The sequence below is a fragment of the Gopherus evgoodei genome, chromosome 3, assembly GCF_007399415.2.
Source record: "Gopherus evgoodei ecotype Sinaloan lineage chromosome 3, rGopEvg1_v1.p, whole genome shotgun sequence".
Lineage (NCBI taxonomy): Eukaryota > Metazoa > Chordata > Testudines > Testudinidae > Gopherus > Gopherus evgoodei.
The window spans coordinates 109,582,540-109,605,275 of NC_044324.1; the positions used below are offsets into that span (position 1 = coordinate 109,582,540).

At 41.8% G+C, this 22,736-nt stretch overlaps 1 protein-coding gene across 6 annotated transcripts in view; it reads left to right on the forward strand.

The window, feature by feature from the left end:
• L3MBTL3 (L3MBTL histone methyl-lysine binding protein 3) overlaps window positions 1-22,736 on the forward strand; it is a 157,113-nt gene that overhangs the window by 106,812 nt on the left and 27,565 nt on the right. For all 6 annotated transcript variants that reach the window (XR_003999591.1, XM_030556290.1, XM_030556291.1 and 3 more), the window contains 3 exons: window positions 5,020-5,122; window positions 13,933-14,073; window positions 18,782-18,946. Coding sequence is in view for 5 of the 6 variants with exons in the window: in XM_030556290.1 (XP_030412150.1) it covers window positions 5,020-5,122; window positions 13,933-14,073; window positions 18,782-18,946 (409 nt within the window). In the remaining variant the exon portion in view is untranslated. The remainder of the gene's footprint in view (window positions 1-5,019; window positions 5,123-13,932; window positions 14,074-18,781; window positions 18,947-22,736) is intronic.

Genomic DNA, 22,736 nt, shown 5'->3' on the forward strand with positions numbered 1-22,736 from the left:
CATGGAAAATCAATCAGTAAAAAATGCTTGCTTTTAAACATGTTTTATATTTACAAAGGTACACTCACCAGAGGTCGCTTCCATGGCTTCACTGTCTGGGCTAGTGGCTTGGGAGGGCTGGGAGGGTAATTCCGTCTGGGTCACAAAAAGCTCCTGGCTATTGGGGAGAATGGAGTGCTGTGTGCTCTCTGCAAGCTCATCCTCCTCTTCCTCCTCCTCATCTTCCCCTTCCGCTGAATCCTCATCCATGGTTGAGATTATAACCCCCGCCTCAGAATCCACGGACAAGGGGGGGGGTAGTAGTGGCACAGCCCCCTAAAATTGCATGCAGCTCAGCATAGAAGCGACATGTTTTTGGCCCTGACCCTGATCTTTCCCTTTGCTGCTTTGGTTTTCTGCTAGGCTTGTCTGAGCTCCTTAACTTTCACTCTGCACTGCACTGGTGTGGCCTTTTCCCATCATGGCCTTGGAAATTTTTTCAAATATTTTTTCATTTCGTCTTTTGGAACGGAGTTCTGTTAGCACTGAATCCTCTCCCCATATAGCGATCAGATCCAGTACTTCCCGTGCGGTCCATGCTGGAGCTCTTTTTCGATTCTCAGGAGACTGCATTGTTACCTGTGCTGATGAGCTCTGCGTGGTCACCTGTGCTGATGAGAGCTCCACGCTGGCCAAACAGGAAATGCAATTTAAAAGTTCGCGGGGCTTTTCCTGTATACCTGGCCAGTGCATTAGAGTTCAGATTCCTGTCCAGAGCGGACACTGGTGCACTGTGGGATACCGCCCGGAGGCCAATACCTTCGATTTGCGGCCACACTAACCCTAAATCGATATGTTAATATCGATTTTAGCTTTACTCCTCTCGTTGGGGAGGAGTACAGAAATCGATTTAAAGAGCCCTTTAAATCGATATAAAGTGCATTGTAGTGTGGACGGGTACAGCGTTAAATCGATTTAACGCTGTTAAAATCGGTTTAACTGCGTAGTGTGGACCAGGCCAAAGTTAGACTCAGGACTCACAGTTTGTCAGACCACTCTATTTTATTAGCACAGGGCTCTACTAATAACACCCAGATAATGTGAGCACCATGCAAGACACAAACTATCTTATTTATACAGATAAAAGGGCCAGCGCATAACAAGATAACAAAGGAAGCAGAATCTGATAAGTTTACCTGGGCTAGGCATGCATATCTTATTTCCTTACTATTACCGATCTTCTGTTAATGTTTTGCCATTAGCACCCTTGTTTATGCCTAATGTTTCTTTTCCTGGCACCTGTATTTCAACATTTTCTGATTTCTGCTTAAAGGTACATACAACATTTCTTTATTCCATTCTTATTTTTACAATATAATTCATTCTACTTTCATAATTCCTACTGCTATGCTCTTATTATTGTCGGAGGGCTTGTCTACATCAGAAAGTTGCAGCGCTGGTGAGGGAGTTACAGCGCTGCAACTTTGAAGGTGTACACATCTGCAGGGCATCACCAGCGCTGCAACTCCCTGTTTGCAGCGCTGGCCGTACTCCCGTTTTGTCTCGGGTGTAGAGGATCCAGTGCTGGTGATCCAGCGCTGGTAATCAAGTATAGACACTTACCAGCGCTTTTCTTGACCTCCGTGGAATAAGCAGGTATCCCAGCATACCTGAGGAAACCTCTGGTAATCAAGCAGGTCTCCTTCCCCGGCTTGCTCTCGCGTTCCCCGAACCCCGAGCAAGCAGGTCTCCTTCCCTGAGGTTTGCTGGGTGGTTCCGGGAACGCGAGAGCAAACCGCGGCGAAGCTGGTCTCCTTTCCCAGTTTGCTCTCGCGTTCCCCGACCCCCCCTTGAAGCCGCCCAAGAGCGCTGCAGTGTGGCCACATCTAACACCACTTGCAGCGCTGGTTGCTGTAAGTGTGGCCACTCTGCAGCGCTGGCCCTATACAGCTGTACTAATACAGCTGTAACAACCAGCGCTGCAAAATTTTAGATGTAGACATGGCCGGAGACAAACTTAGTTCTCACTTTTGTTGGGTACAGCAAAGTCAGATACTTTATTCTGTTTAGCAGCTACAGCAGGGAGAGAGTGCACTTAGGACATAGTCTCCCCTTCCTAGACAAGTCTCTCAACAGGTAAACAATTACAGCAAGCATTTATACTTTTGTTACAGACAATAATAAGCAACAGCTGCATTTTGTTTATATATAGGTCATCCTGATATCTTGTTTTTCTCACTTAAGAGACTCCAGTCTACATTTCGTATTATCTACACATTATCTACACAAGGTCGAAAAAACTTCTCACACAGTTCTTTTCCACTCGCCTCACACAATCCTCGCTTCTACAAATCTCACGTTATTAGGGTTACAGTTAGCCTAAGGGTATGGCTACACTTGAAATTTCAAAGCGCTGCTGTGGCTGCGCTGCAGGAGCGCTGCCGTGGCAGCGCTTTGAAGTGTGTGTGTGGTCGGAGCGCCAGCGCTGGGAGAGAGCTCTCCCAGCGCTGCACGTAAACCACATCCTTTACGATTGTAGCTTGCAGCACTGGGAGCCGTGCTCCCAGCGCTGCGGCACTGATTACACTGAGGCTTTACAGCGCTGTATCTTGCAGCGCTCAGGGGGGTGTTTTTTTACCCCTCTGAGTGTGAAAGTTGCAGCGCTGTAAAGTGCCAGTGTAGCCAAGGCCTAACTCTTGCTAACAGAGACTGTCATGCATTAAGGTCCCCTACAAATCCCTGTCAGTTCTTTCTCTACATACACATTATTCAAGCTTGGAATTTCTGTCTATAGAGATTCTATGGTACTGTTTGATTCATTTAAGATTTTTACAAATTTGATCAGCAGTGATTTTATATTTACTTCCAAATTATAGACGGTAATGTTGAATAATGTCAGACCTAGAACTGATCCTTTTGGAATATTACTAAAAACGCCCACATTCGATGATCCCCATGGCAAGTACTTTCTCAGATCTCTGTTAACCAGGTCTTAATCAATTTACGATGTGAAGCATTGATGTTGTATGGTGCTAATTTTGAATGAGAATGTTGTTCAGTACGAAGTGGGATGCCATACAAAAATCTAAGCATATTACATCCATGTAGTTGCCTTTATCAACCAAACTTATAATCTCACCAAAAAAATGCAATCAATTTTGTTTGACAAAGACCTATTTTCCATGAAATAATGTTGTCGGGCATTAATTATATCCCTGTCCTTTAATTCTTTATTAATTTAATCCCATGTCAACCTTTCTGTTGTTTTGGCTGGGGTTGTTATCAAGCTAACTGGATTATAGTTAATCAGGTTATCCATCTTGTCCTTTCTGAATAGTGGCACAACATTAGCACTCTTCCAGTCTTCTGGAATTTCCCTGGTATTACACAGAATGCAGTGACTTTACAGCAATTGTAGCTCCTAGAGACTGATCTAGGATCCTGTCCATGAATGAACATTGTTCTAATGCTGACTGCTAGGCTGACCTCCATAAGAACTTGTTAGCAGGAGCAAACCCAAAGAAACAGTTTTATATTTTTGTTGCTCCTGATACTGGAGTTAACAGTCAGGTCCCACCTGGACTGTTACCTGGGACAGGGCAGAACAGAAGACGTTGACTAAACTTCTTACCCATAATAGGAATCGTATTTCTGCTATTTAATGTGCTGCACTGTGAATGTTATCAGCAACATCCTTGAAAGTTATTTAAATCAGAGGTGAGATCAATATTAACCTGTTAAACCATATGGATACTCTGGGCGTGACTGTTTCAATGTTCAGGTGCCTAATGCATGATCAAATTGCATCTGCATTTCTGTATCTAATTTGTGTGTTAAAGACAGGGTTTTCATCTAGTTAGCCATTCACATGCACAATGAGGTAATTGTGAAGGAAAATTAGCTACACAAATTCACTCAAAATCCAGCTCTGTGTATGCTGTCTGATTACATTTTTTTTCTAAATATTGCATTGTGGTTATAGACTTTGCTTTTAATATAAACAAGATAAGAAGCTCAGTTCTCCATTCCATTATAACATTTAAGCCAGTGTTACTCTGATTCCAGTGGAGTCACAGTGGTGTAACAGGAAAACGAGTTCAAAAAATACACTTTTTTGGAATGTGGCTGAAAATTAAATATCTGTCTCTCACAATCTTGTTTTGCTGTGAGTAAAAATATGTATGTCATGTAGGAAGTTTTCTTTAAGTAAACCTTCTCTTCTATGTGTATATCTGAATATCTGTGTGTGTGTGTGTGTGTGTGTGTGTGTGTGTGTGTGTGTGTGTGTGTGTGTGTGTGTGTGTGTGTGTGTGTGTGTGTGTTTTCAAGACAGAAAAGTACTAAAAACAATTCATGTTTGCTGATGTTCAGGAGAGATTTCTCCATCTGCTAAACTGGAGAATTTCACTGTCCTGACTTGCTGACGTCATGGATCGTGTACTGCCTGTTTGATTGTCAAACCTAATGTCTACGGTCCTATTCAAAGCCTCCACAATCCTCACTGTCCATTGATGAAAACCAGATATTCCCAAAAGTTCAGAGGAGTAAGCCTGTCAAAAATGCATTTATGACTTGCTCTTACTAATGTTATCTTCATCATTGATTTCCACCTCTTCATTTACTGGAAAATTCAAACTAAGGACCTCAAAGATCAGTATCCATTATGAACAGATCTCTGTCTTTAAGCACAACAGGAAGTCCTAGTTTGACTCTGCTCTTTCAAAATAACATTGTTACAGCTGCAATGTGATTAATCTAAAAGATATCACAAATAAAACAAATGCTCTAAATTGTGTGTACTTTTTTATGGACTATTAATTACGTAGCAATTCTATAGATATCCATTTTGCATAGGACATTTTATTTCCTCTTTAAAACATTGCATTAGTCTCCATCATACTTCTGCAAAATATATTTAAGTACTTTAAGTTGTGTGCTGTGTACCTGTTTACATCTCCATGTGTTAATGTAATCCTCCAGTTCTGGTTTGTGTGTAAATTTACATAACTTTTCTAATTTCTGGGGTATCCTGATATCTAGGTCCCTTGGAATTAGTGGAAGCTTTAGAACATGGAGGATGCCCTACTGCAGGATGCAAAGGAGTCGGACACATAAAACGAGCAAGACAAATGGGCCATCACAGGTATGTGCTATAAAAAGTTGTAGCTTAATTGTTGCTTGGTATGATTATATCATTTAGAAAGAGAGCTGCATATACATTTTTTTTTAATTGCTGTCCTCAAGAAAGCAGAGCCAAGCTGGAAAAAAATTAAATCCATGTCGACTTTAGTTGCTATGGTTAGCATGTAGAAATTAACATTAACAATCTATTGTTTCATTGCAGCAAGGTGTGCCTAGGAAAAATATGTCCAACTTTTTTCATTGCAAATGAGAGATGTGGCTGCTCTGCTTTTTGTTCCAAAAGGGCTGCTCATGTGGCTTTTTGGATTAGAAAATGATGCAAAAAAACCCTTTTGTGCAGCTGCAACTTTGTACCAGTTGAAATGAACAGGGCAGTAGTTTTATCAAAGCTTTTGTTTGGGGTTTTAAAAATTTTTGTCAAAGCACTTTTTAAATCCTTAATCCATATTTCTGTCATCACCTTTGACTGACAGGACTGCTGCTAAAGCTGCCTGCTTAATGTACTTCTCTGAAGCACATTCAAGAAATCTTGGATTTCAGGGCCTTCCTGAAGAAGACTCAGCAAATGGAGGGAAGGATTCTGGGTGAATGGAAAGGAAAGAGGGAGAAATATCACAGAAGTCACCAGTTTTGTTGTTGTTTTAAAATATATCCAGTTACAGTACAAGGTGACTTTAGGACCCCAATAAGTGAAATAAAATCAGTCCGAAGTGTTAAACTCAGAAATAAATATCAAGCAGAACCAAAGGAGCTGGCACAAGGGAAACCCCTATAATCCTCAGGTGAATCAAGCCACCTGTAGCTTTTCCTGGTATTTGTCAAAAAAAAAAATTAATCTGTGGGACCACTAATATATCAATGTGTGCTTTCAACTCACATGCGGCTAAAGGTGTGCTGTTTGGTAAATTATTTGAATCAGTTTGCCTTTTTGTCTTTTTATTTTGTCACCGTCTTACAATATATTGGCAGTTGGGTTCTCCTTTGTCTCTTTGCTCTGTTCTGGCATATTTGCCACCTTCTCTCCATTTTTCTTTCCCTTCTGTCTTTTTCTGTCCTTATTCTTCTGTCTTTCTTCTGGCTTTTTATTTTTTCTTTTCTGTGCATCTTTTCTTTTTAGTTCTGTTTTTTTGTTTTTTTTTTTACTCTTCCTCTTTGCAGCTGCTTCCGCTTTCATGGTGTGGGGAGGAACATTCAACGACAGGTATGTGGGTCCAGGTTATTTTTGCTTTTGTGACTGAGCTCAGTGCTAGAAGAGCAGAGGAAAAGAAGCCAGAAGGACTATTGATCATTTAGTCTTGACTTCGTGCATACACAAGGAGCCTCCCGCTACTGATGGGATCACATTTGCTTCAACTTTGGTCAGAGTTGTGATCTAGCAGCCTTGGCCATCCGTTAGTCTCCTTTGCCACTGCCCCTACCCACTTTTATTAGCCTAGAAACTTGTAGGCCCTGATCCTGCACCATTGATTTCAGGGGAGTTTTGCTGTTGACTTCAGTGAGAGCAAGATAAAGCCCTTAACTTGTCCAGTTAGGAAATTTTAAAAGGAACAATGAGGGTAAGTAATTGTTAGAAAAAATCTATCTGTTGATTAATCTTCTCACCTCTAAAACAGATTTGGCACTAAACATTTTGATATTGGGAAGGTGAAACGCTTCTAGCAAATGGAGTCGGCAGCAACAAGGGTCGGTTCAATGACGAAGGGTTTCTCTCAACCACAGAAAATAGAACTGGCTTGAACCCTCACCAAGTAACCTGTGAAAACTAAACACCACCCTGGGTACATCTAAGAGGCAGTACTTCCACTCTCACAAGCATCGAGTCTGTGTACAACAAAATAAAACATTTATTCAAAGGGAAATGGGGACCCAGCATTAATTTGGGAAAACACCACAACCATAATTCAGAAGCATGTGACCGCAGGAAAACATCCATCCCACACCTAGGGTACCTAGGCAGAGTATTCATTTCTGTGCAAACACAGTCTGCTCCTGAAGTTTTTTCCCTCAAGGGCATCACGAGATGTCAGTGGAGAGCTCAATCAGACCCTGCTTACAAGGGGTAAGAATGAGAAAGAGCTGTATATGAAAGTTAGCACATACATGCTCTGCTTTTATAACCAGAGTTTCTGTGGTACTTAAAATGATTTATTATTCATTCTGAATATTGAGAGAATGAAAGTCCATTGCAATTTATTGTATTTTATTTTTACTGTAATCTTAGAAATCCTATCGTATACACAACGACCAATAGCTCTGGGGATAAGAGAACTAACTAAAGGGGTTTTGTTGATCATAAAATTGCAAGATTTACTTCTTCATAGCAAATACATTACATTATTATTTCACTGGTTAGTTTGTCCTGCAAACTGGATATATCTTCTGTTTGAATAGCTCTGAAGAAAAATGAGATTTCTTGTTTATCTGAAACCTACAGGTTTGAGAATCCAGGTCGTCCTAAGGATTCTAAAATTGTATCACTACTTTTTTTTTCCCTCTTGAATTAGCGAATGTATTGTAAAAATGGTAAAATTATCCACATCCAGGTACAGTTCTTTGACTCGTTCATTTCAGCAACCTCAAATTGTATTTTAACCATGCTGCTTTTATTTATATATGTATTTCTTTATCTATCATGATAAGGTACAATATGTGTGCAGAGTAAATGCCTGAAAGCAGGCAGAAGGATCATTTACAATTCTAAGCAGTTTTGAAATAATGTTGATAGCTTGCTCTTTAGGAGCCAGACAAAAGCTTTGGATGATTAATAGTGACAGGGTTAAAGTGTGCACTTCTTGAAAAAGTTAATGATAATAAGGACTTGTTCTCAGTAGTGAATCTAAGATTTTGAAATGAGGGTAGAGGCTGTGGGACCCAGTACGCAAATAGGTAGCATCATGCAAATTAGCTGCATATTTATGATAGTGAAATGTGTGCTTATAGCAAGCAACAATCTTCAAATCCTGGCAGTCATGAAAAGCAATCATTTTTATTTTGTAGTTTGCTAGTGTCTTGGGTGAACTCTCGATGAATAAACATTAAAGCTAGTCTGCTCCAAAGGTCTTCAGTTGTAGCACAGTCAGAGTTTTCACTTAAGCAGAGTGGAAAAAGAACATTTCTCCATTCATCATAGTTTCAGGCAATCCTTAACAATATGTGGATGTTGAGACAAATTACTGGCTCATGTTGAGTTTCAATTACAGTATTCGGAATGGCCTCCTTTCCTTATTAGTATCTCTTGTGTTCCTTGTGCTTAGTAAAGACCTAATGTTTGGCAAGTAGTGGGTGATTACAGTGAACACAATTATATTTGCTGAACTACCTAGGCAGCAATAAAACTGGACACAATTTTATTATTTGTTCCAAAACTGTAACTTAGTGGCATGAATTATAGTATCCATCAATGGGAGAGACCGTGAATGCCATAGAAACACAAATAATCAGTATATGTTTTTACTCTTTCTTAATTATTGAGTCTTCCAGAGTAAAGTTTTTTTTCTTAAAATAAATGTTGTGCTCAGCCTGTGAAAGGTGCAGGATTGACAGCTCTGGAAACAGTAGTCCTGTGTCCCCAGAACAGTTGCAGTATAGGCACCTGCAGTGCAAGCTTCTCCCAGCACTGCCATCTTAATGTGGCGCAGCCCTCACTTAATGTAGCTTAGTCTCCGTGCCAATTCAGTCCTCTAGCTGTCGGCTCAGTTTGTACTGTTTGTGATGGAGGCTTTTGTAAAATTGGGCATTCATCCCTGAACCAGCTCTGATGATAATTTAATGTCTCTAACTAACCTGGATTGAACTCAGAGCAGTGACCTAGAGTTGAATGGTTTAATATGCCATTATAAATCCCCAGAGCTCTTAAGGTACTGCAGAAAGAGAAAATGCTGAAAAACAAACTTAATTTACAAATAGTCACCTTATCAGGCCTGTCAAGTCAATGAAGTCAGTTGTCTTTAAGACATATAGGGACTCATATAAAGAAAACATAAAGAAAATGTAGTTATTAAGATTACTTATTAATGCTTCATAGCTGGCTTGTTAAATAGAAAGCTGGAGGCAGTGAGGCTCAGGAGGGATTCACTGATTGATTTAAACCTACATAACTCATAGGTAAGTTCATGCTTGCTGTGCTTTGTTAAAATTAAACTGACGAGTGGAAATCATGGGAATTCTTTTTATTTTTACTCCTCTGAGTAATCCAAACATCAAGAACTATATTATGATATGTTTTTCTACAACTTTCCGTAGTACCTTAATTAGGAGCTGACTTGCACCAAAAAATATGCTCAAGCAAAGGGCCTTAGAGCATCATTAATATTATAACAGTTGATGATTAACACTATATCTTTAAATTTCAAAAAAATATTAAAATAAAAACCACAGACTGACTTAAGCAAGTTCCAAGAAGAATGACATTTAAGGCTGTTTAAATTCAGGTTTAAGAATTTTAAAAGTGTAAACACAGTTGATAAACAGAAGTCTCAGAGTGTGCAGTTGAAAGATTCTGGTGGGAGTTTTGTGCAAGGTGTTTTGTAATATCTCCCCCCCCACCCCACCCCCACACCTTTGCAGAACATGTTATTATTTTAGCTAAGTACAAATTAAATGTGTCCTTCAGAAAAGAAGACAAACATGTTTTCAGATTCCATTGTAATGTTTCTTTTAATAATACACAACCTAAACTATAATATTTAATATATTTTATAGAAATTTCCAGCAAAGATCTCAAAACATTTCATGTACATTAATAAATCAAGCCACACAAGACCATTGCAAGCATGGGAAGCCACAGAAAGATTAAGTAACTTGCCTAAGGTCACACACTAGCTCAGTGGCTTTGCTGAGAGTTTACCCTATATCTCCTGACTCAGTCTTTTGGCCTTAATCGCTCTATGATGCTGATTCAACAAAGTATTTCAGCATATACGTAAGTCCCTTTGTTATCAAGCACGCACATGATTATTTTGCTAAATCAGAGTGTGCGCCTTTGTCTCTCAGCTCTGCCCTCTCCCCTCCCCTCCCCTCTCCCAGTGCAATAACAGGAAAGAGACATTTAGGTTAAAGCAGTGAGGAGAAGCAAGGCTCTCCAAGCCACAACAATGTAAAGGAGTCAGAATTAAAATATTCAAATTAAAATAAGTTTTCCTCCATTGATCACATTCAAAAGCCTCTCCCAGGTATAAGGAATTCAAGAGGTTGGATTAAAATGGCTGGAAGGTTTATTCCACCACCAGTCTTCAAATGAGCATTGCAAATTATCAGGATCTTTTGTCAAAATATGATTTTATTAATTTTTGTGCAATTTCTAACTTTACTGACAAAGCTGCCAGAAGAATACAGGGAACAGTTTTTCGCTTTGGTTTCCAAGGAACATCTTAGACGCTGCCTCATGTTTTGTAGCTGCTGCAGTCTTCATGCGTCATTTGTCCTGACTTCAGGCATCTGGCATCCGAAGGGAGCAGCAGAATACAATAGAAGACTTACCTGTTGAGGGGTCTAAATTGTTTCTGCCAAAACAGATGACACTATGCATACACTAAAGGACTCTTGTGCAGTGCGTCATTAATTCAGAGTTTACACTCAGGTTACAAAAAGGAAACAATTTAGACCAGTGTTTTTCAGTGTTCAGTTCGTTACCCGGTATTGGATCAAGGCATGTAAGACACTGGGTCACCTTGCTCAGCACCCAGGGACCCTAGTGGCTCTGGTCATCACTGCCAACTGAGATGTTAAAAATCCTGTCGGCGGTGCTGCCCAGCTATGGCAGACTAGTGCCTCCCTTTGCCAACATCGTGCTGCACCCCGGAAGTGGCCAGCAGTAGATCCAGCTTCTAGCCAGGGTGTCCATGGGGCTCTGCATGCTACTCCCACCCAGAGCAACAGTTCTGCACTCTGAGAGGTGGGAGGCCCAGTGCCTACGGGTGAGAACCGCATGGAGCTGCTTGCACGTGCCTCCGCCTAGGCAGTGACCCTGCTGGCCACTTCTAGGGCGCAGCGAGGTCTGTGGGGCCAGGACAGGCAGGAAGCCTGCCTCTGCATCCTGGATCACCGCTGACCAGTAAGCCCATGGCCCAACCCCCTGCCCCAGCCCTGAGCCCCCTTCTGCACCCCAAACCCCTGCCCCAGCCCTAAGCCTCTCCCACACCCCAACCCCCTCATCCTCAGCTCCGTTGAGTCATGAGCATCAACAGTTTTCTTCAGCTGGGTCCCCAGAAAAAAAGTTTGAAAACCGCTGATTTAAACTGTCATCTTATTCCAGACCCTCTTTTGAACAGAGGTCACAGTCTGTCTCTTAAAGAAGCTCCAGGGTTCTTCAACGTCACTAACCATCTTCATCAGCAGGAAGCCCTTCTCACCCAACAGCGGTAGCATCCAAGCAATCATTTTGACTTCTTAATCAAGGACAGCATATCTTCTCCCTTCAGATCATGCCTCTCCATTTTTCACTGTGCTTGGGAAAGCATCACGTCAAGCAAATGGATATTCTGCCCAGTGAATCAGGGATACGTTAGCCAGTTTACCTCCCTCTCCTTCCCCAGCCCACCGTCCTCTTTCCTTTTCAGGGTCCCTTCTCCGAGATTGTGTTACTTCAAGAACGATAGTCTCTTTTAGAACTGGGAGCAACAGAAGAAGTTTCTTACCAACACAGAGGCAAAGGCTTTTATTCCCAGTACTTCCTTGTCCCAAGGAAATCTGGTAGCCTCCATCCCATTCTAGGTCTAAGAAAGCAAAGTATTTAACCAAAAAAATCAAGTTCCGGATGATCATTCTTGCCTCTTTCATCCCTTCCCTGGAGATTGGTATGCTGCCCTTGATCTGCAGGATTCGTACTTCCACAGGGCAATACTTTCTTCAGACTGTCATCTGCCCCAAAAGGTCTACACCGAGTGCAAGGCAGTAGTAGTAACCCATGTCCATCGCTCTGGTGTTAAAGTATTTCCATACCTTGATGATTAGCTAATTCATGGAGCCTCAAGCAACCAGATCCAAAACAATATCTTAATCATCAGGAAGCTGTTTTCCTGTCTGGACCTGAAACTGAATTTGAACAAATCTAAGTTGCAATCAGTATAGCACATAACCTTCATAGGAGCAGTTCTCAACTTCAGGACTGTTACAGCTTACCTCCCAATGGAAAGGTGTCAGTCCATAGTCTTCCTTTCCCAAAGCTTCAGGTCCCACCCAATGACAACAGGGTGTGCTTGCTTTCAGCTCTTGGGTCACATGGCCTCATGGACATAATGTTATAAAAGGTTAAAAATCACCATTTCCTTCTCTAACTTGAATTCCTTGGGAAAACATTGGTGCAGCCTGCCAAAATCAGTGAACATCCTGAGGCAGAGCTCCCATTCCTGACAAAGCAGCTGTAGCACCAGACAGTGTACTGATCAGCTGGGAGCTACCAAAGCAGATATAGCAGGAGAGTGGAAGAGAAAGCTGGGCTTCCCCCAGCAGCTCCTGCTCCTTGGACCTGGCACACATCCCATCCCTCCTCGAGGGCATCAGATCAGGGAGGAACTTCCTTAAGCCCGGGCAGTGGGCAAGAAAGAGCAAAAGTGGGCTGCTCTCATAGTCCCCTCAGACACAGAATATGGCTCCAGTTTCCTATCCCCTCCATTCCCAGGGGCAGCACATAAGGCACGAACTGCTCTAATTCTTAGCATGAAGGGGAGAGAGATGAGCTCTGTAAGTTCTCCCGATCTTACGCAAGGCTCAGCTCCCTTACATCTGGGGACCCCACCTTGGAACAGGAGTCCTTCATCTCCCAGTGTGGGAAGGAGAGAGATTATTTAGGTTGCAAAGTCAAGGACTTTAAAGTTAGTAAATGTCTGTTTTAGAGTTACCCAGGCAATCTTAATTCATCCCCTTTGTGTATATTATGATAATACCTTTAATTACATGATCATACACTACTTTTTCCGCAGGACCCCTGCCTCATTCACTGCACAGGAGGGGCCAAGTTGTGAACAACTGTAAATCTGGCATTTCCTAACTTTCAAGTGCTTGGCTTTGTAATATAAATAACATTTTTAACGTATTTTTTAATGTAATTTTAAAAATGCTAACAGCCAATTAGAATGTGGGCCAATCACTGTTCCCAGTCCCAGTTGAATAGTGTAGTGGTAACTCTTTCTGTAAAGTGTATTGCAGGACAAATAACCATGGTAGCATGATTCTGTTGATTCCATGCAAATAGTTTGTGGGGTCAGGGGAGTATGGTCAGAAGCAAAGGATAACTGGGCATGATGTCTGGTGTATATTCTCAATACAATACTATTGGACCACTCAGAAATCAGCAGGACAACCTAAATGGGAGGAGGACCAGTATCCATGGGAGTCTGGCTAGTATTCTGAGGCGGTTGTGTGGTGGGGAAAGAGCCGATTTGAAAACAAAAGCATCAAGACAGCAACACAGCAGGTTTGCTTCTTTGTGAAGTAAAAAGAAATACTTGCTACTTGAGTTTGGTTAGTAGCACAGTTCCGGTTTTCACTTTTAGCTGGTGTTTTAACGAACATCCATCCGTGCTTGGTTTTCTGTTGGTTTCTAGACTGTATGCCATAATACTGGTTCTGTGGTAGTAAATTGCTGTAGAAAGAAAGAGTAAGATAGATGCAAACAGGTTGGCATGTCAAAAATCTAGTGTATTTGATAATATTTTAAAGTGAGAATACACCAAGGTATTTCTTTCCATCTTTGTTGTTCATTTTTCCAGGCTGGAATCTTTAGTCAATTCACTTTAAACTAAGGAAAGTTTTTTCAGTGTCTGAGCTAATGGAAGTATTTCTCCTCTCCTCTTCAATTTTTGGTGTTGTCAGCTGCCCGTATTCTGATGTCAACTTGAACAAAGAACGTATCTTACCAGATCGTTTAAGTGGAGAGATGCCGCTAGCCAGTCCATCTGTCCCCAAGAACAGAAAGACAGAAGTAAATGAAAGATCAGCCTCTCCTGTAATCAAGTAATTAAGATCTAAATAGTATTAACAACTTACAATAATATCATTTTATTTAACTGCTATATTACATAATTTATGGAACTTGAAGGCTGTATTATCTCGAAAGGCCTGTGCTTTTCTCTACATTACCATTTTCAGAGAAGAAATGGCCCTGTTAGAGCTGAGCCTGCAGATGATTGAGCTGACAAAAACTGATGTTGATTTCATTATGTATGATTTAGCAAGAATGCATTTTCACTCCTGCTAAGTGTGCAGACCATTAAGATGTTAATTATTCTTTAAAATCAGTTGTTTAATGATTTATTTCGCTTGTGGAAATGATTCATTTTGTTTTTACATTTGCTAGAGCAGTTTCACTGATATGTATATATGAGTGTTGATGCTTGAAAAACAGCCCTAATAAATTTCAGAGGGGTAGCTGTGTTAGTCTGTTTCAGCAAAAACGACGAGGAGTCTTGTGGCATCTTAAAGACTAACAAATTTATTAGACCATAAGCTTTTGTGGGTTATGACCCACTTTTTCAGATGTATGAAGTGGGTCATAGCCCGCGAAGCTTATGCTGTAATAAATTTGTTAGTCTTTAAGGTGCCACAAGACTCCTCGTTGTTTCAGCCCTAATAAATTTGGTTTTACTGGGGGGAAAGTGAGGAATCAAATTATTGGGGGTGAGTTTTGCAAGAACAGCAACAGGTGTGGAGTTAAGGCCTTGGGACGATTTATTCTTCTTGGAGTGCTTGCTCATGTCCATTCCATGTTAGGTGTGCACGCGCTGCATGCACCGTTGCTGGAGATTTTTCCCTCAGTGGTATCTGTCACACTCGCTCTAGTGCCCTGTGATGCTGCGCCGATATAAGGGGCCCGGCTGCGCCACATTAAGAATCCTGGATTCTTAATTATCTCAGGAAACTGAGGTTCCACATGGTCTCCCTGGTCTCCATTATTCCCTCCCTGGTTCCATAAGACTGGTATGCCTCAAGTCAAAAGATACCTATTTCCACATCTCCATCTTCCGGGGCCACAGAAGATTCCTCAGATTTATTGTAAACCAGTTCATCATCCTCCCATTGGGCCTGTCAGCAGCCCCTCGGGTTTTCAAAAAATACATGCCGGTGACGGCAGCCTTCCTCAGAAGGCACACCGTTCAAGTCTATCATTACCTTGATGACTGGCTGTGATCAACGGCTGGTCCGAGGCTCAGATGAAAGCCAGCATCATCCTGGTCCAAGCCACCTTCTGTGTCTTGGGCCTATTGATAAATGAGCAAAAGTTGTCTCTTGTTCCCTCCAGAGGATAGAGTTTATTGGAATGGTGCTTGATTCTACCTGGTCCAGAGTCTTCCTCCTAGAGTCTCCGCTCCAAATAATGTTGGCTTTGATATCCAAGGTCAGGGCCAACCTGGTCATGATAGTCCATTTTTGCCTCAAACTTTTGGGTCACATGGCTGTGTGCATTTACATGGTACGACACACAAAACTACACCTCAGACCTCTTCAAGTTTGGCTGGCTTATGTGTACCATCACCACTTGGAATAGGTGCTTCTAGTCCCCATTCTAGTCCTTGTCTCTCTCGACTGGTGAAGAGATCCCCGTTCAGTATTTGCAGGAGTTAACTTTTTTACCCCTCAACCTTCCATATCCCTAATTTCAGATGCATCCAAACTAGGTTGGGGGGCTCACCTCAAGCGCCTCAGGACCTGTGGTCCCAGGAAGAGCTCTCCTTGCACTTAAACATCAGCGAGCTCAGAGCGGTCCGCTTAATTTGCCAAGTGTTCCTACCCCAGATTATGGACTAAGTTGTATGAGTGCTCACGGACAACAAGGCAGCCATGTTTTACATCAACAGACAGGAAAGAGTGTGTTCGTCTACCCTGTATCAAGAGACCATTCACCTGTGGGACGTCTGGGAGCCTGGCAGATCACCTCTTTCACCCAGTCTTTCTCCTCTCACCACAAGTAATCCCTTCACTCAGAGGAGACCAGATCCATCTTCCAGAGGTGGAGATCTCCTCTGTAGACCTGTTCGCAACCAAACAGAGCAGGAAATGCCAATAGTTTTGCTCACTGCACAGTCACAGCCCTGGCTCTCTCTCAGATGCCTTCCTACTTGCATGGACAGAATTCCTGGTCTGTGTGTTTTCTCGCATTCTTCTAGTGCACAAGGTCCTTCTGAAAGTCAAGCGAGACAAAGCAAGGGTCATCCTTATAGCCCCAGCATGGCCGTGACAACACTGCTTTGGCACGCTGCTGGATCTGTCAGTAGCACCCCTGCTGCCACTCTCAACCCTCCTGGATTTGGTCTCGCAAGATCACACGTTTATTCCATTTGAATCTCAGGACCTGACCACATTTAAGCTCCATGGTTGAACCCGGCGGAGCAGGCCCGTTCAGAACAAGTCCATCAGGTCTTGCTAGGTAGTAGGAAACTGTCTACTAGAGTGAACTTATCTAGCCAAGTGGAAGCATTTCTTGGTGTGGTCTTCCCAGTGAGGATTCTCACCAATTCAGTCACCCTTCCAGTTCGTGTTGGAATACTTGCTCCATTTGAAACAACGGGGCCTAGCCTTTTCATCTCTCAAGGTGCATCTGGTGGCTATCTCAGCCCTCCAGTGGACGGTAGGTTTGTCTTCTCACACAAAATGTCCATTTGCTTCCTCAAAGAATTAAAAGACTTTACGCTCAAATTTGCAAACCTATCCCACCATGGAACCTAAACCTAGTCCTGCTAAGACTCACGAGCCCCCCCTTTGAGCTGCTGATGTTGTGCCCTCAGTTGTATTTCTCCTGGAAGATTGCCTTCCTGGTAGCAATTACCTTGGCCAGAAGGGTCTCAGAAATCAGGGCCCTTACATTGGAACCCCCATATACAGTGTTTTATATAACAACATGGTTCAACTGCGCCCCCACCCAGCATTCCTCCCAAAGATGGTCTTGCAGTTTCATAATAATCAGGCTATTTTCTGGGCAGTTTTCTTCCCGATATTGCACAAGAATTCAGAGGAACTGTGTCTCCACACACTAGATGTTAGACATCCCTGGCCTTCTACATTGAGAGGACCAAGCCGTTCCATAAATCCATGCTCCTTTTTGTGGCAGTAGCAGACAAGATGAAGGGCCTACTGCTTTTAGCCCAGAGATCACAGCCCTGGATCATTTCCTGCATTTGTATGTGCTATGAGCAGGCAGGTGTCCCAACTCCTGCCATCTTGACTGCTCATTCAAGAAGAGCTCAGGCTTCGTTAGCGGCGTTTCTGGCCAAGGTCCCAATCCAAGACATCTGCAGAGCAGCGACCTGCTCATTGTTAAATACCTTCTCCTCCCAGTACACTATCACCCAGCAGGCAAGAGATTGTCAAGTTTAGTAGAGTAGTGTTGCAATCCACGTGTTCATGAGCTCTAAGCCCTCCTCCTCGGGTCCCCTTAGGGAGTCACATACCGTGGAATGGATGTGAGCAAGCACTCGAAGAAGAAAAGAGTTACTAACCTTTCCATAACTGTTGTTCTTCGAGATGTGCTGCTCATGTCCGTTCCATGATCCACCCTCCTGGTTCTTTGTCAGAGTTAGCTGGCAAAAAGGAACTGAGAGGATGTGGGACCATCCGGCTCCTTGTACTGGCGCCTGAGCGCAAGGCACCAGAGGTCGCTAGAGCTGGTCTGACGGATATCACTGAGGCAGAAATCTCTGGCGACGGTGCACACTGCACACGCACACCTAACGTGGAATGGACATGAGCAAGACCTCTCAAAGAGCAGCTGTTTTGGAAAGGTTAGTAACTTTTTTTATTAGAAGCAATGGGAGAAAATGGTTGTAGTGGCAAGGGGCTCCTTATATGTTTATTTTCAACAGTTTCAGGCTTTTACACCAAAATCAACTGCAAATACCTGGAGCGGGGAGGGGTTTGCAATATTTCTAAGGGCTATATTTGAGTGAAATGTGCTAATGGTGATGTTTTTGCAGTCCAGAATTTCACTCAGTTTTCACTTATTATGCCCTTGAATTTTGAATATGTAGTAGTTTAAGCTCTGAAGCCCCACTTTGTTAAAAACAAAGAGGGTATTCAGCTATTAGAAGCTATTAGAACACTATCTGGTTAAATTATCCGCAAATTGTAGGATTGTGCTAATGTATTAGAACTAGAAAGTCAAAATGACTACAAATTGACTAGTTCTGTTGGTGCCTACAGTAACTTCACTTCAGTGGGAATAGTATCAGGCCCTAATCTGTTTTGATTGTCCGAGACACAAGAATGCATGCATTTTTTAAAGCAAAAACTGTGAAAAGAAATTTTAAAATTCTTTTGTATTCATATTATACTGGTAGACTTTTCAAAAGCACTCAGTGTTGGGTGAACTCTACTCCCATTGAAGTCAGTGGGAGTTTTACCTGTGACAGTGCGGATAAATTTACACCGCATTTTGGAGCAAGTGGCAGTGAGCCTCCAATCCCAGGTCAACAGACTTGAGCTAGGAGGGCTGGTGAGTGCTCTAAAAATAGCTGTATACCTAGTGCTTTGAAGTTGTGGCTGGAGTTGGAGATCCAGTTTTGTCAGTTTGTAAAGTTTTCTTAGTAGCAGGGAAGGACATTTTATTTTTCTTTAAATATGTGATTTCTTGCTGTATCAGTATTTCTTTAATTACAGCAATGAATCTTCAACGACATAGAAAATAAACTGTCAGCTCATATTTCAAAACTTTATCAATTTGTTTTAATAGTGACAGAAAATGTCCTAGCCCTGATCACACTGGCTCAAAATCTTCAGCTCATAACCGATCATCTGGGAAATCTGTGTCAGAGACGACAAAGCAAGAAGATACAGAAAATAAATCTCCTTGCAAAGAGCTTCTATTATGTGATGCCAAAGACAAGAAACCCTCTAGGTATGTGTCTTTTAACTACCTTTGAAATATGGATTGTTTGGAAACTGCATGTGAAATGCAACTTGTTACATAAACACAGTACAATGATTTATTAGTGAAATTCCCAGGAAAGGTGTGGGGAGACACGAGGAAGCCATGCAGTTGTCTCTAAATTAAATACTAGAATAATAGCGTGTCATAATGTATACAGCTAGTAAATAATGCAAAGCATAGGGAAAAATGAGGGGATACATGTATTCCTGAACAGGGAAATTACTGACTCTATAGAGGTAAGGAAGTTCCCTGCATTCTCCTTAAAAATAAATCACATTTTAAAATGAAAAGTGCTTATTTAACTAACTGAGGTTTTGTATTAGTTGTTTGGGCTGAAAGAAGCAATGTGCGTTTAAGCTAGTTTTTAAAACAATCTAAATTTTAAAACAAATTTAAAGCTAGTTTTTAAAAGTAGACATTTTGACTAGTGTTATAGAAAAGTTATTGTCAATATATGTGAAATTAATATGTATGCATTTCAGTGACCAGTGGGGCTTCATATGGGTAAAGCAATCTACTGAAGTTAAACTCATTGCAAATTTGAAGCCTTATTTTGGTGGCTCTTATCCTACACTAGAATGAGACAGCCTTCCTTAATTCTATGCATCTTCATGTTATCTCAAACATTCATAACACCCATATTATAAGTGATGATAATAGCAAATTAGTTGAGATACAGTTCTCTGCCTAGGAATGTTAATCAAATAGAGTAGATATCTCAAAGTAAAGTTTAGATTATTGAAGTTTACTGCTTAATTAAGAAGCAGTTCAATCCCCTGAAACTTGGATTTACTGAGTGATTTCTTTCTTAATTAAGTATCTGCAAATCTACTTTTTGATATAGATGTTTACAAATAAAAAAAAGAATATAGCAGTAATTGAAAACTTTGAATAGACGCAGCCATGCATTCCACTTAGGTGTGTGCGCACCCAGTGTAAATTTGTCTACCAGTACTTGTAAAGGGGCAGCACTAGCACGTCATGGCTCTAGCCTCTCCTCTGGGTATATGAGGTGGCGCTGCTCTGAACCTCACTCAGTTCCCAGGGTGGGTGCAAGGATGTTTCGTGCGCTAGGCAAAACTTCCACCTTGCGCCTTCCCTCCCCCCGAGCCCTGTGGCAGGTCTCTGCACCCCCCCCACCCTGAGGCGCCCCTGCCATGGCAGCTCAGCCGTGAGGGCCCCCCCATGGCATCTCCCCCCAGCTCACCTCTGCTTCGCCTCCTCCCCAAGCATGCCGTCGCCGCTCCACTTCTCCCGCCTCCTAGGCTTGCGGCACCAATAAGCTGTTTGGCACCGCAAGCTTGGGAGGGAGAGAAGCAGAGCAGAGCGGCATGCTCAGGGGAGGAGGCAGAGCAGAGGTGATCTGAGGCGGGGAGCAGATCCCCTGTGTGCCACGCCCCCCCTGCCCGAGGTCCCTCCGCCTGAAGGCTGACAACGACTGGGGCGGCCGAAGATCTGGCCGCCGCCAAAGGACCTGAAATTCCACCCCCTAAATGCTAGCTCCCTAGGCGACTGCCTAGGTCGCCTAATGGGTTGCACTGGCCCTGTCAGTTCCTTTGCAACAGCCATGGCTGGAATCAGAGTTCTGTGTGGTCTTAACCTCACAACCTCTCAACTAGTTTAGTTTTCTCTTGTAAATAGTTGATAGAACACTGAGTGCTAGATTAGCATTAGTTAGGATAATTTAGATTTTCTCGGTGATGTCCTCATGGGGGTTTAAACACTGTTCTTCGTGTGGGGGAGCAATTCCCAACTGTGGTCCCTGCTTCGGTACTGAGGCGATCATCAGGCTGGAGACTGTCGTGGGGTTCTAAGTATGCTTCCACTTCACATTCCAGAGCAGGCACCTCTCTGAAGAAGCAGAGGAGCCATTCCCTGTCAACTGCCGAGGGAAAGGTCGTATAAGACCAGTCGAGACCACTCAAGGTCTCAGGGTGACTCTTCCACCTCCCCCAGGAAAACTGTGGACAGGCATAGAGTTAGCTGCGCTGCTGTAAGGTCTCCCATGTAGCTGCTCTATGCCAATGAGAGAGAACTCTCCTGCTGACATAATTAAACCACTCCAAACAAGCAGTGGTAGCTATGTTGGTGGGAGAGCATTTCTGTCTGTGGACATAGCTGTCCACACTGGCACTTTTGTTGGTGCAACTTATGTCGGTCAGCGGTGTATTTTTTCATACCCCGACCAGCAAAAGTTTTACTGACAAAAGGGCTAGTGTAGACAAAGTCTTAGTTTCCCAGACCTGAAGAAGAGGTCTGTGTAAGCTCGAAAATGTCTCTCTCTCACCAATAGAAGCTAATAAAAGGTATTACCTCACCCACCTTGTCTCGCTAATATCCTGGGACCAGCAGGGCTACAACACTGCATATTTATGGTACCTCAGATAACTATTGGTTCAAGAAACAGACACATTTCCAGTCTGTGAAATCAGAAAACAAAATTACTTTATGGGGAGAATATTTGTAATGGAAATAGTCAACTTTAGTACAGGTACTAGGCATATAATCTTTAAACTTCCATGCAAAATTTAGATATGGAGTCAATAGAAAATTAATCCATTTCCTGAAAATAGATACAGTAGATTTTCCATAGAAAGTAATAGAAAAAATGAAGTAATACTTTTATCAGTAATAGTCAAGATTTTTTATAATCCCAAATATGATTCTTCACAATAAACACTGCTGCCTAAAAGAGTACCTTTAACAATTTCTGTTTAAACTGAAATTGGGTTTGTGAAATACAGGACAAAGCAAAGCAAAATTACCATAGGGCCTCTTATTTTGATCAATAGTATGCCAACAGAAAATGGAAGAGAATTTTATAATTTGTGTGTGTGTATAGACAGCACATTCAAATTCTATTATTGATTCTCTTTTTTAATAAGTAGAAAATATATCATAACTCAAACATCTTGAAACATACTGAGTACAAAAATTGAGATAAAAGATATAAGAAAAAAATTGATCCCAGCTATTTTTAGCTAGTAGAATAAAAGGTAAATTAAGTATCTGGTTATACTTCCAGGTCATTAAAGATTTTCCTTATAAAATGTAGGCAGCAGTTACAGTATTGACAATACATAAAGGTGTTTTTAATTTTATAACAAGCATTTATGGCCTGATGCAAGTCTCATAGAAATCAGTGGAGAGACTTTGAGTTCAGTGGGAGTTGGCTCAAGCCCTTAATGAGCATGATACAGTAACTGCAATCGATTGCAAACAAACAAAAGCTCACTCTTAACCTATTAGAAGGATACAATCATGTACAGGAGTAAAAGATAATTGCCTCAAACAGAATAGTCAAGGCCAAGATCTTCAGAAGTAGGAGTCTAGATTTAGTCTTCTCAATTCATCCTAAATTAGTGGCCTGATTTTTCAAACGTGCTGAGTCCCCACTGAATGTCACAGGATTATCTTTCAGTTTAATAGAGAAAAGGGGGCCACTGTGCCCTAACTCTGAGTATACAATAGATTTTTATCAAGATACCTGTTAAAGGAATGTGTAATGCTCAAAATAGTTTATCACAAAGCTGAGGAGGTTTCCAGGCTCTCTGGCATCCTGTTACATATTATATTATATTGTTCTTGTTGTTTTGTTATATTATTAAATGTTTTCACAACTCTTGGTAGAAATAGCTAAAGGTATAAAAATTATGCTAGTAACTACTTATTAAAGTGTTAATTAGCATAGTAGATCATAAATTCTCTCTTTTACATGTTTGGTAGGACGACTAACAGTCACTGTTTACGATCTAGC